The following is a 17,070-nucleotide window of genomic DNA, read 5'->3' as shown; positions in this document are numbered from 1 at the left end:
CATGGAGACACCAGCTCGACACATTCGTATTTTCTAGGGAGAAAGCTAGAGGAACTGTGGTAAACAAAAATGATATTTTTCTTTGTATAGATGAATTTTTATGCACTTGCCAATGAAAAGACTTTGCTTTTCTGCAAAACCATTTTTACTGTGATTTTCTCAGTTAATTGCATTCGAATGCCACACAACTTTGTCTGGATATGACTGGAGGCAACCAGAAATATCCGGTTGTGTTTTGCCTAACTCAATCCCAGATATTGCGACAGCCTCTGTGTTTTTGTGTTCCGGATACTATCGATGGAGTTTATTGTTTTGAATATTTTTATCAAGGAATATTTAATTTTGTGGTTGGAAACACTAATTGGTTCTACATGGAGATACCAGCTTTGCACATTCGTATTATCTAGGGAGAAAGCTAGAGGAACTGCGCCAAACAATATGATATTTCTGTTTGTATAGATGACATTTTGTACAATAGCCTAACGAAAAGACTTTGCTTATGTCCAAAATAATTTTTACTGTGATTTTTCGGTCCAGTTTGTACGAATGCCACAGCACTTTGTCCGGATATGACTGGATGAAACCAGAAATATCCGGTTGTGTTTTGGCTAACTCCATCTCAGATATTGCTACAGCCTCTGTGTTTGTGTTTTCCGGATATTATCGATGGACTTTATTGTTTTGAAATTTTTTTTTCAGGGAACATTTACGTTTGTGCTAGGAAACACTAATTGGTTCCACTTAGAGATATTAGCTCTACACATTCGTATTTTAAGGAGAAAGCTATAGGAACTGCAGCAAACAAACATTATATTTCTGTTTGTATAGATGACATTTTATTCACTTGCCTAACGAAAAGACTTTGCTTTTCTCCAAAACCATTTTTCTGTGATTTTCATATTCCTTTGTATACGAATGCCACACAACTTTGTCCGGTTATCGCTGGATGAGACCAGGAATATCCAGTTGTATTTTGGCTAACTCATCCCAGATATTGCCACAGCCTCTGTGTTTGTGAATTCCGGATATTATCGACGGACTTTATTGCTTTGAATGTTTTTTATCAAGGAACTTTGAAATTTGTGCTTGGGAACACTAGTTGGTTCCACATGGATACACCAGCTCTACACATTCTTATTTTCTAGGGAGAAAGCCTGCGGAACTGTGGCAAACAAACATGATATTTCTGTTTCTATACATGACATTTTATGCACTTACCTAAAGAAAGACTTTGATTTTCTCCAAAAGAATTTTTACTGTGATTTTCTCGGTTCATTGCATACAAATTCCACACAACTTTGTCCGGATATGACTGGATGAAACCAGATATATCTGCTTGTGTTTTGGGTAACTGAATCCCAGAGTTTGCTACAGCCTCTGTTTTTGTGTTTTCGGAATATAATACGGACTTTATTGTTTTGAATGTTTTTTATCAGGGAACATTTAATTTTGCACTTCGAAACACTAATTTCTTCCACATGGAGAAACCACCTCTACACATTCGTATTTTGCAGGGAGAAAGCTAGCAGAACTGCGGCAAACAAACATGATATTTTTGTTTTTATAGATGACGTTATATGCTCTTTTCTTATGAAAAGACGTTGCTTTTCTCCAATACCATTTTTACTGTGATTTTCTCAGTCCATTACATGCGAATGAAAAACTACTTAGTACCGATGACTGGATGAAACCAGAAATATCCGGTTTTGTTTTGGCTAACTCAATCCCAGATATTGCTACAGCCTCTGTGTTTGTTTTTTCGGAATTTTATCGACAGACTTTATTGTTTTGAATGTTTTTTATCAGGTAAAATTTAATTTTGTGCTTGGAAACGCTAATTGGTTCCCCATGGAGAAACCAGCTCTACACATTCGTATTTTCGTGGGAGAAAGCTAGAGGAACTGCGGCAAACAAATATGATATTTCTGTTTGTATAAGTGACATTTTATGCACTTGCCTAACAATAAGAGTTTACTTTTCTCCAAAAGAATTTTACTTTGATTTTCTCGGTCCATTGCTCTGAATTCCATACAATTTTGTCCGGATATGACTGGATGAATCCAGAAATATCCGGTTGTGTTTTGGCTAACTCTATCCCAGATATTGCTACAGTCTCTGTGTTTGTGTTTTCTGGATATTATCGGTGGACTTATTGTTTTGAATGTTTTTAATCAGGGACCATTTCATTTTGTGTTTGGAAACACTAATTAGTTCCACATGGAGACACCAGCTCTACACATTCGTATTTTCGAGGGAGAAAGCTAGAGGAACTGTGGCAAACACACATGATATTTCTGTTTGTATAGATGACATTTTATGCACTAGCCAAACGAAAAGACTTTGCTTATGCTCAAAACCATTTTACTGTGATTTTCTCATTCCATTTCATACGAATTCCACACAATGTTGTCCGGATATGACTGGAGGAAGCCAGAAATAACCAGCTGTGTTTTCCTAACTCAATCCCAAATATTGCTATAGCCTCTGTGTTTCTTTTCTGGATATTATCAATGGTCTTTATTGTTTTGAATATTTTTTATCAGGGAACATTTAATTTTGTGCTAGGAAACACTAATTCATTCCACATGGAGACATCAGTCTACACATTCTTATTGTCAAAGAGAATGACAGAGGAATTTCTTCAAACAAACATGATACTTCTGTTTGTATAGATGACATTTTATGCACTTGCCGAACAAAAAGATTTTGCTTTCTCCAAAAGAATTTTTACTGTGATTTTCTCGGTCCGTTGCATACGAATTCCACAGTACTTTTTCCGCATATGACTGGATGAATCCTGAAATATCCACATGTGTTTTGGCTAACTCAATCCCAGATATTGCTACAGACTCTGTGTTTGTGTTTTCCGGATATTATCGACGGACTTTATTGTTTTGAATGTTTTTTATCAAGGAGAATTTAATTTTGTGCTTGGAATCACAGTTTGGTTCCACTTGGAGACACCAGCAATACACATTCGTATTTTCTGGGGAGAAAGCCAAAGGAACTGCGGTAAACAAACATGATATTTCTCTCTGTATACATGACATTTTATGCACTTGCCTAATGAAAAGACTTTGCTTTTCTCAAATACCATTTTTACTGTGATTTTCTCAGTCCATTACATACGAATTCCATACCACTTTGTCCGTATTACTGCATGAAACCAGAAATATCCGGTTGTATTTAGCTAACTCAGTCCCAAATATTGCAACAGCCTGTGTGTTTGTGTTTTCCGGATATTATCGATGTACTTTATTATTTTGAAAGTTTTTTTCTCAAGGAATATTTAATTTTGTGCTTGGGAACACTAATTGGTTCCACGTGGAGACACCATCTTGACACATTCGTATTTTCTAGGGAGAAAGCTAGAGGAGCTGCAAAAACAAACATGATATTTAAGTTTGTATAGATGACATTTTATGCACTTGCCTAATGAATAGACTTTGCTTATGTCCAAAAGCATTTTTACGGTGATTTTCTTCGTCCATTTCATACGAATTCCACAAAACTTAGTCCGGATATGACTGGAGGAAAGCAGAAATATACAATTGTTTATGCCTAAACCAATCCCAAATATTGCGACTGCCTCTGTGTTTGTTTTCTGGATATTATTGTTGGACTTTATTGTTTTGAGTGTTTTTTTATCAGGGAACATTTAATTTTGTGCTTGGAAACACTAATTGGTTCCACATGGAGACACCAAATCTACACATTCGTATTTTCTAGGAAGAAAGCTATAGGAACTGCGTCAAACAAACATGACATTTCTGTTAGTATACATGACATTTTATGCACTTGCCTAACAAAAGACTTTACTTATGTCCAAAACCATTTTTACTTTGATTTTCTCGGTCCATTTCATATGAATTCCACAAAACTTTGACTGAATATGACTGGATGTATCCACAAATATTCGCTTGCGTTTTGGCTAACTCAATTCCAGATATTGCGACCGCCTCTGTGTTTGTGTTTTAGGGATATTATAGATGGACTTTATTGTTTTAAATGTCTTTTTTCAGGGAACATTTAATGTTGTGCTTGGAAACACTAATTGGTTCCACATGGAGACAAAGGCAATACACATTCGTATTTTCTAGGGAGAAAGCTAGAAGAACTGCAGCAAACAAACATGATATTTCTGTTGGTATAGATGACAATTTTTATACTTGCCTAACGAAGAAACTTTGCTTTTCTGCAAAACCATTTTTACTGTGATTTTCTCGGTCCATTGCATATGAATTGCACACCACTTTGTCTGGATATGACTGGATGAAACCAGTAATATCTGCTTGTGTTTCGGCTAACTCAATCCCAGATATTGCTATAGCCTCTGTGTTTTTGTTTTCCGGATATTATCGACGGACTTTATAGTTTTGAATGTTTTTTATAAGGGAACATTTAATTTTGTGCTTGGAAAAACTAATTTCCTCCACATGGAGACACCTGCTCTAAACTTTCTTATTTTCTAGGGAGAAAGCGAGAGGAACTGTGGCAATGAAACATGATATTTCTGTTTGTAAAGATGACATTTTATGCACTTGCCAAACAAAAGACATTGCTTTTCTCCAAAACTATTTTTATTTTCATTTTCTCAGTCCATTTCATAGGAATTATAAACAATTTTGTCCGGATATGACTGGAGGCAACAAGAAATATCCATTTGTGTTTTGGCTAACTCAATCCAGATATTGCGACAGCCTCTGTGTTTGTGTTTTCTGGATATTATCGATGGACTTTAGTGTTTTGAATGTTTTCTATAATGGAACATTTAATTTTTTGCTTGGAAACACTACTTGGTGCCACATGGAGACACCAGCTCTACACATTCGCATTTTCCTGGGAGAAAGCTATAGGAACTGCAGCAAACAAACATGATATTTCAGTTTGCATAGATGACATTTATGCACTTGCCTAACGAAAACAGTTTGCTTTTCTCAAAAACCATTTTTACTGTGATTGTGTCTATTGCATACGAATTCCACACTACTGTGTCCGGATATGACTGGATGAAACGAGGGATATCTGCTTGTTTTTTGGCTAACTCAATCCCAGATATTGTGACAGCCTCCGTGTTTGTGTTTTACGGATATTATCGATGGATTTTATGGATTTGAATGTTTTTTATCAGGGAACATTAAATTTTTTGCTTGGAAACACTAATTGCTTCCACTTGGAGACTCCAGCTCGACATATTCGTATTTTCTAGGGAGTAAGCTAGAGGAACTGCGGCAAACAAACATGATATCTGTCTTTGTATACATGACATTTTATGCACTTGCCTAACAAAAAGATTTTGCTTTTCTCCAAATGAATTTTTACTGTGATTTTCTTGGTCCATTGCATACAAATTCCACATCACTTTGTCCGGATATGACTGGATGAATCCAGAAATATCCGCTTGTGTTCTGGCTAACTGAATCCCAGATATTGCGACAGCCTCTGTGTTTGTGTTTTCCGGATATTATAGATGGACTTTATTGTTTTAAATGTTTTTTATCAGGGAACATTTAATTTTGTGCTTGGAAAAACTAATTACCTCCACATGGAGACACCAGCTCTACACATTCATATTTTCTAGGGAGAAAGCTAGAGGAACTGCGGCAAAGAAACAAGATATTTCTCTTTGTATACATGACCTTTTATGCACTTGCCTAATGAAAAGACATTGCTTATGTCCAAAACCATTTTTTACTGTGATTTTCTCAGTCCATTTCATATGAATTCCACAAAACTTTTTTCCGGATATGACTGGAGGAAGCCAGAAATATACAGTTGTTTTTTGCGTAACTCAATCGCAGATATTGTGACAGCCTCTGTGTGATTGTGTTTTCTGGATATTACCGTTGGACTTTATTGTTTTGAATGTTTTTTATCGGGGAACGTTAAAGTTTGTGCTTGGAAACACTGATTGGTTCCACATGGAGACACCAGCTCTACACATTTGTATTTTCTAGGGAGAAAGCTAGAGGAACTGTGAAAAACAAACATGATATTTCTCTTTGTATACATGACATTTTATGCACTAGCCTAAGAAAAGATTTTGCTTTTCTCCAAAAGAATTTTTACTGTGTTTTTTTTTTCATTCCTTTGCATACGAATGCCACACCACTTTGTCCCGATATAACTATATGAATCCAGAAACATTCGGTTGTGTTTTGGCTAAGTCAATCCCAAATACTGCGAAAGCCTCTGTGTTTGTGTTTTCCGGATATTATCGATGGACTTTTTTTTAAATGTTTTTTATCAGGGAACATATAATATTGTGCTTGGAAACGCTAACTGGTTCCACATGGATACACCAGCTCTACACATTAGTATTTTCTAGGGAGAAAGCTAGAGGAACTGCAGCAAACAAACATGATGTTTATGTTTGAATGGATGACATTTTATGCACTTGCCTTACGAACAGATTTTGCTTTTCTCCACTACCATTTTTACTGTGATTTTCTTGGTCCATTGCATAAGAATGCCAAACCACTTTGTCCGGATATGACTGGATGAAACCAGAAATATCCGCTTGTGTTTTGGCTAACTCAATCCCAGATTCTGCGACAGCCCCTGTGTTTGTGTTTTCCTGAGATTATCGATGGACTTTATTGTTTTGAATGTTTTTATCAAGGAACATTTAATTTTGTGCTTGGAAACACTAATTGGTTCCACATGGAGACACCAGCTCTACACATTCGTATTTTCTAGGGAGAAATCTAGAGGAACTGTGGCAAAGAAACATGATATTTCTGTTTGAATGGATGACATTTTATGCACTTGCCTAACAAAAAGATTTTTCTTTTCTCCAATACCATTTTTACTGTGATTTTCTCGGTCCATTGCATACGAATGCCACAAAACTTTGTCCGGATATGTCAGGATGAAACCAGAAATATCCGGTTGTGTTTTGGCTAACTCAATCCCACATATTTCTACAGACTCTGTGTTCGTCTTTTTCCGTACATTGTTGACGGACTTTATTGTTTTGAATGTTTTTTTTTATCAGGGAACATTTAATTTTGTGCTTGGAAGCCCTAATTGTTTCCACATGGAGACACCAGCTCTACGCATTCATATTTTCTAGGGAGAATGCTAGAGGAACTGCGGCAAACAAACGTGATATTTCTGATTGTATAGATGACATTTTATGCACTTGCCTAAATAAAATATTTTGCTTCACTCCAAAAGAATTTTTACTGTGATTTTCTCAGTAAATTGCATAAAATTCCACACAACTTTGTCCAGATATAACTGGATGAATCTAGAAATACCCAGTTGTGTTTTGGCTAACTCATTCCCAGATATTGCCACAGCCTCTGTTTTGTCTTTTTCCGTTTAATATTGACGGACTTTATAGTTTTGAATGTTTTTTTTTATCAGGAAACATTTAATTTTGTGCTTGGAAACACTAATTGTTTCCACATGGAGACACCAGCTCTACGCATTCGTATTTTCAAGGAAGAAATCTAAAGGAACTGTGGCAAACAAACATGATATATCTCTTTGTATACGTAACATTTTATGCACTTGCCTAACGAAAAGACTTTGCTTTTCTCCAAAACCATTTTAACTGTGATTTTCTCAGTACATTGCAAACGAATTCCACAAAACTTTGTCCGGATATGACTGAAGGAAACCATATATATCCAGTTGTGTTATGCCTAACTCAATCCAAAATATTGCGACAGCCTCTGTGTTTGTTTTCTGGATATTATCGGTGGACTTTATTGTTTTGAATGTTTTTTATCAGGAAACATATAATTTTGTGTTTGGGAACACTGATTGGTTCCACATGGAGACACCAGCTCTACACATTCGTATTTCCTAGGGAGAAACCTAGAGGAACTGCGGCAAACAAACTTGATATAAATGTTTGTATACATGACATTTTATGCATCTGCCCAACTAAAACACTTTGCTTTTCTCCAAAAGCATTTTTACTGTGATTTTCTCGGTCCATTGCATACGAATGCCACACCACTTTTTCCGATAAGACTGGATGAAACCAGAAATATCCGCTTGTGTTTTGGCTAACTCAATCCCAGATATTGCGACAGCCTCTGTGTTTGTGCTTTCTGGATATTATTGACGGACTTTATTGTTTTGAATATTTTTTTATCAAGGAACATTTAATTTTGTGCTTGGGAACACTAATTGGTTCCACATGGAGACACCAGCTCTACACATTCGTATTTTCTAGGGAGAAAGTTAGAGGAACTGTGGCAAACAAACGTGATATTTCTGTTTGGATAGATGACATTTTATGCACTTGCCTAACGAAAAGATTTTGCTTTTCTCTAATACCATTGTTACTGTGATTTTCTCATTCCATAGCATACAAATTCCACACAACTTTGTCCAGATATGACGGGATGAAACCAGAAATATTCGGTTGTGTTTTGGCTAACTCAATCCCATATATAGCTACAGCCTCTGTGTTTGTCTTTTTCCGTATATTATTGACGGACATTATTGTTTTTAATGTTTTTTATCAGGGAACATTTAATTTTGTGCTTGGAAACACTAATTTCTTCTACATGGAGAAATCAGCTCTACACATTCATATTTTCTAGGGAGAAAGCTAGAGGAACTACGGCAAACAAACATGATATTTCTGTCTGTATGGATGACATTTAATGCAATTACGTAACAAAAGGATTTTGCTTCACTCCAAAAGAATTTTTACTGTGATTTTCTCGGTCCATTGCATACGAATTCCACACCACTTTGTCTGGATATGGCTGGATGAAACCAGAAACATCTGCTTGTGTTCTGGCTAACTCAATCCCAGATATTGCTACAGCCTCTGTTTTTGTCTTTTTCCAGATATTATTGATGGACTTTCTTGTTTTGAATGTTTTTTTATCAGGGAACATTTAATTTTGTGCTTGGATGCGCTAATTGGTTCCACATGGAGACACCAGCTCTACACATTCAAATTTTCTGGGGAGAAAGCTTCTGGAACTGCGGAAAACAAACAAGATATTTATGTTTGTATGGAAGACATTTTATGCACTTGCCTAACGTAAGCATTTTGCTTCACTCCGAAAGAATTTTTACTGTGATTTTCTCAGTCCATTGCATACGAATTCCATGCAATTTTGTCCGGAAATGAGTGGATGAATGCAGAAATATCCAGTTGTGTTTTGGCTGACTCATTCCCAGATATTGCTACAGCCTCTGTGTTTCTGTTTTCTGGATATTATCGATGAACTTTATTTTTTGAATGTTTTTTATCAGGGAACATTTAATTTTGTTCTTGGAAACACTAATTGTTTCCACATGGAGACACCAGCTCTACACATTCATATTTCCTAGGGAGAACGCTAGAGGAACTGCAGCAAACAAACATGATATTTCTGTTTGTATAGATGACATTTTATGCACTTGCCTAACGAAAAGACTTTGCTTTTCTCCAAAGGAACTTTTACTATGATTTTCTTGCTCCATTGCATACAAATTCCATACCACTTTTTCCAGATATGACTGGATGAAACCAGAAATATCCACTTGTGTTTTGGCTAACTCAATCCTAGATATTGCGACAGCCTCTGTGTGTGTGTTTTCCAGACATTATCGATGGACTTTATTGTTTTGAATGTTTTTTATCAAGGAACATTTGATTTTGTGCTTGGAAACACTAATTGGTTCTACATGGAGACACCAGCTCTGCATATTTGTATTTTCTAGGGAGAAAGCTAGAGGAACTGCGGCAAACAAATATGATATTTCTGTTTGTATAGATGACATTTTATACAATTGTCTAACGAAAAGCCTTTGCTTATGTCCAAAATAATTTTTACTGTGATTTTTTGGTCCAGTTTGTATGAATGCCAGAGCACGTTGTCCGGATATGACTGGATGAAACCAGAAATATCCGGTTGTGTTTTGGCTAACTCCATCCCAGATATTGCTACAGCCTCTGTGTTTGTGTTTTCTGGATATTATCGATGGACTTTATTGTTTTGAAGGTTTTTTTTCAGGAAACAATTACTTTTGTGCTAGGAAACACTAATTGGTTCCACTTAGAGATATTAGCTCTACACATTCGTATTTTAGGAGAAAGCTATAGGAACTGCGGCAAACAAACATGATATTTCTGTTTGTATAGATGACATTTTATGCACTTGCCTAACGAAAAGACTTTGCTTTTCTCCAAAAGCATTTTTACTGTGATTTTCTCGGTCCATTGCATACGAATGCCTCATCACTTTGTCCGGATATGACTGGATGAAACCAGAGATATCCGGTTGTGTTTTATCTAACGCAATCCCAGAGATTGCGACAGCCTCTGTGTTTGTTTTTTTCCGGATATTATCGATGGACTTTATTTTTTTGAATGTTTTTTTATCAGGGAACATTTAATTTTTGCTTGGAAACACTAATTTGTTCCACATGGAGACAGCAGCTACACATTCGTATTTTCTAGGGAGAAAGCTAGAGGAACTGAGGCAAACAAATATATTTCTCTTTGTATACATGGCATTTTATGCGCTTGCCCAACGAAAAGACTTTGCTTTTCTCCAAAGGAATTTTTACTGTGATTTTCTCTGTCCACTGCATACGAATTCCACACAAATTTGTCTGGATATGACTGGATGTAACCAGAAATATCTGCTTTTGTTTCGGCTTACTCAATCCCAAATATTGCGATAGCTACTTTGTTTGTGTTTTCCGGGTATTATCAACGGACTTCATTGCTTTGAATGTTTTTTATCTCAGAACATTTAATTTAGTTCTTGGAAACACTAATTGGTTCCACATGGAGACACCAGCTCTACACATTCGTATTTTCTAGGGAGACAACTAGAGGAACTGCAGCAATGACCTTTTATGCACTTGCCTTATGAAAACACTTTGCTTATGTCCAAAACCATTTTTTACTCTGATTTTCTCAGTCCATTTCATACGAATTCCACAAAACTTTTTTCCAGATATGACTGGAAGAAACCAGAAATATCCGCTTGTGTTTTGCCTAACTCAATCACAGATATTGCGACAGACTCCGTGTTTGAGTTTTCTGGATATTACCGATGGACTTTATTGTTTTGAATGTTTTTTATCAGGGAACATTAAAGTTTGTGCTTGGAAACACTAATTGGTTCCATATGGAGACACCAGCTCTACGCATTCATATTTTCTAGGGAGAAAGCTAGAGGAAAAGCAGCAAACAAACATGATATATCTGTTTCTATAGATGACATTTTATGCACTTGCCTAAGGAAAACACTTTGCTTTTCTTAAAAACCATTTTTACTGTGATTTTCTCGGTCCGTTGCATACAAATTCCACACCACATTGTCTGGATATGACTGGATGAAACCACAAATATCACTTTGTGTTTTGGCCTACTCGATCCCAGATATTGCGACAGCCTCTGTTTTTGTGTTTTCTGGATATTATCAATGGACTTTATTGTTTTTATGTTTTTTATCAGGGAACATTTAATTTTGGGCTTGGAAATGCTAACTGCTTCCACATGGAGAAACCAACTCGACACATTCGTATTTTCTAGGGAGAAAGCTAGAGGAACTACGGCAAACAAACATGATATTTCTCTTTGTATACATGGCATTTTATGTGCTTGCCCAACGAAAAGACTTTGCTTTTCTCCAAAGGAATATTTACTGTGATTTTGTCGGTCCACTGCATACGAATTCCACATAACTTTTTCCGGATATGACTGGCTGAAACCAGAAATATACAGTTGTGTTTTTCCTAACTCAATCGCAGATATTGCAACAGCCTCTGTGTTTGTTTTTTCTGGATATTATCGATGGACTTTATTGTTTTGAATGTTTTTTGTCAGGGAACATTTAATTTTGTGCTTGGAAACACTAATTGGTTCACATGGAGACACCAGTTCTACACATTCGTATTTTCTAGGGAGAAAGCTAGAGGAACTGTGGCAAACAAACATGATATTTCTGTTTGTATAGATGGCATTTTACGCACTTGACTAACGAAAAGACTTTGCTTTTCTCCAAAACCATTTTTACTGTGATTTTCTCGGTCCATTTGATACGAATTCCACAAAACTTTGTCCGGATATGACTGGAGGAAACCAGAAATATACAGCTGTGTTTTGCCTAACTTGATCCCAAATATTGTGACATCCTCTGTGTTTGTTTTCAGGATATTATCAACGGACTTTATTGTTTTGAATGTTTTTTATCAGGGAACATTGAATTTTGTGCTTGGAAACACTAATTTCTTCCACATGGAAAAACCAGCTCTACATATTCATATTTTTAGAGAGGAAGCTAGAGGAACTGGAGGAAACAAACATGATATTTCTGCTTCTATACATGACATTTTCTGCACTTGCCTAACGAAAGATTTTGCTTTTCTCCAAAAGTATTTTTACTGTGATTTTCTAGGTCCATTTCATACGAATTCCACAAAACTCTATCCGGATATGACTGCAGGAAACCAGAAATATTTGGGTGTTCTGGCTAACTCAATCCCAGATAATGAGACAGCCTCTGTGTTTGTGTTTTCTGGATATTATCAAAGGATTTATTATTTTGAATGTTTTTTGTTTGGGAACATTTCATTTTGTGCTTAGAAATGCTAATTGGCACCACATGGTGACACCATCACTACACATTCGTATTTTCTAGGGAGAAATCTAGAAGAACTGCAGCAAACAAACATGATATTTCTGTTTGTATACATGACATTTTATGCACTACCCTAACGAATGATTTTGCTTTTCTACAAAAGAATTTTTACTGTGATTTTCTCGGTCCATTGCATAGGAATTCCACAGAACTTTGTCCGGATATGACTTGATGAATCCAGAAATATCCAGTTGTGTTTTGGCTAACTCAATCCCAGATATTGTGACAGCCTCTGTGTTTGTGTTTTCCGGATATTATCGACGTACTTTATTGTTTTGAATCTTTTTTTTCAGGGAACATTTAATTTTGTGCTTGGAAATACTAATTGGTTCCACAAGGAGACACCAGTTCTACACATTCGTATTTTCTAGGGAGAAAGCTAGAGGAACTGCGGCAAACAAACTTGATATTTCTTTTTGTATACATGACATTTTATGCACTTGCCTAATGAAAATAGTTTGCTTATGTCCAAAACTATTTTTAATGTGATTTTCTCGGTCTATTGCATACAATTTCCACACAATTTTGTCCGGATATGACTGGATGAAACCAGAAATATCCCCTTGTGTTTTGGCTAACTCAATCGCAGATATTGTGACAGCCTCTCTGTTTGTGTTTTCCGGATATTATAGACGGACTTTATTGTTTTGTATGTGTTTTATCAAGGAACATTTAATTTTGTGCTAAGAAACACTAATTGGCAGCGGATACTGCGCCACCGCTGCGGGCGTAGCTGCTTGCGCCTTGTCCCGTGCTATTGCTTCCTTGTGCCTCTGCTCCGGGGTGGTGGATGGGATGGGATGCTGTGCAGTCGGAGGCGTGGAACGGGGATGACACGGGACCCCGCCGAGGGGCTGGGGCATGGCAGGCCGCCGCATCTGAGCGCTGCCCCGCCAGGAAGGGAGGCAGCCTTCTGGCCGGGGATGGGCACGGAGCGGGGCTGCTGCTGCTGCCGCGCAGGGCCGTGAGCGCCGCCGCCTCAGTCCCTTTTCGAAGCTCCGGGCCACTGGGGAACATGGCCCTGGAGCAGCTCTGCTCGGTCCTCAAAGTGTTCTTAATAACAATACTTGTAGTGGAAGGGATTGCTGTGGCCCAAAAGACCCCAGATGGACAAAATATTGGAATCAAGCACGTTCCTGCAACCCAATGTGGCATTTGGGTTCGAACCAGCAATGGAGGTCATTTTGCTTCACCAAATTATCCTGATTCATACCCACCAAACAAGGAGTGTATCTACATTTTGGAAGCTGCTCCACGTCAAAGAATAGAATTAACCTTTGATGAACGTTATTATATAGAACCATCATTTGAGTGTCGATTTGATCACTTGGAAATTCGAGATGGGCCGTTTGGTTTCTCTCCTCTTATAGATCGTTACTGTGGCATGAAAAGCCCTCCATTAATTAGATCAACAGGGAGATTCATGTGGATTAAGTTTAGTTCTGATGAAGAACTTGAAGGACTTGGATTTCGAGCAAAATATTCATTTATTCCAGATTGCCAGTTTGAGCTCTCGGGAGCTGATGGAATAGTACGTTCTAGTCAGGTAGAACAAGAAGAAAAAACAAAACCTGGCCAAGCAGTTGATTGCATATGGACAATTAAGGCTACTCCAAAAGCTAAGAAAAGAAAAAAGCAGGAGTATTTGAACAAATCACTAAAACCCATGGAACAATTATTGGCATTACATCAGGGATTGTCTTGGTCCTTCTCATTATTTCTATTTTAGTACAAGTGAAGCAGCCTCGAAAAAAGGTCATGACTTGCAAAACTGCTTTTAATAAAACAGGGTTCCAGGAAGTGTTTGATCCTCCCCATTATGAACTGTTCTCACTAAGGGACAAAGAAATTTCTGCAGACCTGGCAGACTTGTCAGAAGAGCTAGACAGCTACCAGAAGATGCGGCGCTCCTCCACTGCCTCCCGCTGCATCCACGACCATCACTGTGGATCGCAGGCATCCAGTGTCAAACAAAGCAGGACCAACCTCAGCTCCATGGAACTTCCTTTCCGAAATGATTTTGCACAACCACAGCCAATGAAAACATTTAATAGCACCTTCAAAAAAAGTAGCTATACTTTCAATCAGGCACATGAGTGCCCTGAACAGGCCCTAGAAGATAGAGTGATGGAGGAGATTCCCTGTGAAATTTATGTCAGGGGACGAGAAGATTCTGCACAAGCATCCATATCCATCGACTTTTAATATTCCACTCAAGGTGACACGTGGGTTACTAACTACATGAGTATACAGCCTATACAATACCCATGCTATTCCTGGCAGCCAACCCCTTCCCCTGTCAAAACTAAGGATGACCTTCATCTGCTATTAACCTGTTGTAATGATGACATCTTTATTACCTCAGGCAGTCTATACATGTTAAATCAACAAAGGAGCTTATTGTATGCAGTGGAAAAAGTAATATGCTGATGCTTGGTGTCATATAAACCAAGCACCACTGGTGAGATGGCACTTGAAGGGGGGAGTGGTTGTGTTGAGCCAGGCTCAGGCTGCCTCCTAGTTTTAGCAAAAGACATACTGCTCTTGACTGATAACCACTCTGTCAATATTTTGGTCCCGCAATAAACTTAAAAATAAGATTTCTTTTACATATTTTTTCTCTAACCTTGATTGTTTTATGAACCTACAATTTTACCCTTTGAGTTTCTTATATAAAAATAAGTGGTTCATGTACCACATACTTCAGCATAGGCCTCTGTTCTGTAAATGTGTCGAAAACAGCTAGTTACCAATTAAGACCCAGAGTTGTGTTTCATCCATCTGTTTCTTGACTAATTTCTCTACTTCTGCCTTTTTGTTACTGGATGCTTAGTCCTTATTTTCTGTGAGAAGCAGTAGATGATGTGATTTATCACCTTTAAATCATATTTTGTGTTAGTTACACCAGAAGATTTCATAACCCTGGGTATATGCCATTACCATTACCAGTTATGACTAAGAATTTGAGGAAGATAACTTCTGGTTAGCCTTTGGAGTTTCCCAAATTTGGTCACATTGATTGATGGCCCATTCATTCTAATACACAGAGTGAATTCACTTTGGGGGAGGCCTGTAGTTACATATGCATTGATTCTTATTTTTATGAAAGATTACTTAATGCTCTGTGTTGGTTTATCTTATAACAAATGAGAACCAAGTTTTATGAGTTACAGGGAAATTCCTAAGCAACTGTAAGCTTTTACATCACCTCTTACATGGGACAGTACATTTTTCTAGCTTTTAGCAAAAATAACAACTTCCCAGGCCGGCGCCGTGGCTCAACAGGCTAATCCTCCGCCTTGCGGCGCCGGCACACCGGGTTCTAGTCCCGGTCGGGGCACCGATCCTGTCCCGGTTGCCCCTCTTCCAGGCCAGCTCTCTGCTGTGGCCAGGGAGTGCAGTGGAGGATAGCCCAAGTGTTTGGGCTCTGCACCCCATGGGAGACCAGGAGTAGCACCTGGCTCCTGCCATCGGAACAGCGCGGTGCGCCGGCCGCAGCGCGCTACCGCGGCGGCCATTGGAGGGTGAACCAACGGCAAAAGGAAGACCTTTCTCTCTGTCTCTCTCTCTCTCTCACTGTCCACTCTGCCTGTCAAAAAAAAAAAGTGTTAAAAAAAAATAACAACTTCCCCTTTTTTTTAAACTGCACTTTTGACCTTATGTTTTTTATGGTATATAAAGCAATACTTTATAAACATGATATAAAAACTCATTGTTTTTTTAGACTTTTGATATTATTTGATACTGGACAAACTTTATTAAATCAAAATTAAAGATCTACACTACAGATTTTGTTCAGTGTTCCCATTAGAAACTTTGTGTACAAATATGCTGCGATAGAACCATGCACTATAATTTGTTGTAAAGAACTTGGTAATGTGTACATAAGCTTTTTCTTTTGTTACTATATTTAGTTTGTGATAAATTCTTTAGTGTGTGATATTTATTGCTTCATGTCACTACACAGATCACATACATTGTTACATGGTCCTTCAGTCATGTATATTTTGGATCTAAAAAATGTGTATGGAAAGGAATCCATTTGCCAAATTATAACAGATACAAGTACCATTTAAAAGAGAAATTATCATTTTAATATTTTTATAGTAAATTCTCAAATGAGAAGTCGGGGTTTCACTAGATTTCATTTTAAATATTATATAGATATGTTCTCTTAGATTAGTGAAAACTGTGACCTTAAATATATACACAAATACTGCCTCAGAATGTGTTTCTTTTGTCACATGTTTTATTTTTAAAAAAGTAAATATCCAGGAGATGAGGAATCTACACATGGTGCATTTATGATTTAATTTCCTGTTTTAAAAATACAATTTGGAAAGGCAAAGTAATATTTTTCAAAGAACTAATACAAGAGACATTGGATAGTTGAGTTTTTTTTCAGTAACTATGCTGAATAGACACTTTTATAGATTACTTATATGAGGCAGCATTG

The 17,070-nt window shown here is 37.3% G+C and overlaps 1 protein-coding gene across 1 annotated transcript; it reads left to right on the top strand.

The window, feature by feature from the left end:
* Positions 1–13,629: 13,629 nt before the first annotated feature.
* On the top strand, positions 13,630–14,863 carry LOC133758461 (neuropilin and tolloid-like protein 2). Its single transcript, XM_062189613.1, is given in 2 exon segments — positions 13,630–14,235; positions 14,238–14,863. Coding segments are annotated over 2 exon segments (1,188 nt in total). The 3' UTR covers positions 14,820–14,863.
* Positions 14,864–17,070: the final 2,207 nt, after the last annotated feature.

The sequence above is a fragment of the Lepus europaeus genome, chromosome 4 (assembly GCF_033115175.1).
Source record: "Lepus europaeus isolate LE1 chromosome 4, mLepTim1.pri, whole genome shotgun sequence".
NCBI classification, from domain to species: Eukaryota; Metazoa; Chordata; class Mammalia; order Lagomorpha; family Leporidae; genus Lepus; species Lepus europaeus.
This window is presented reverse-complemented; position numbering and strand designations above follow the sequence as displayed.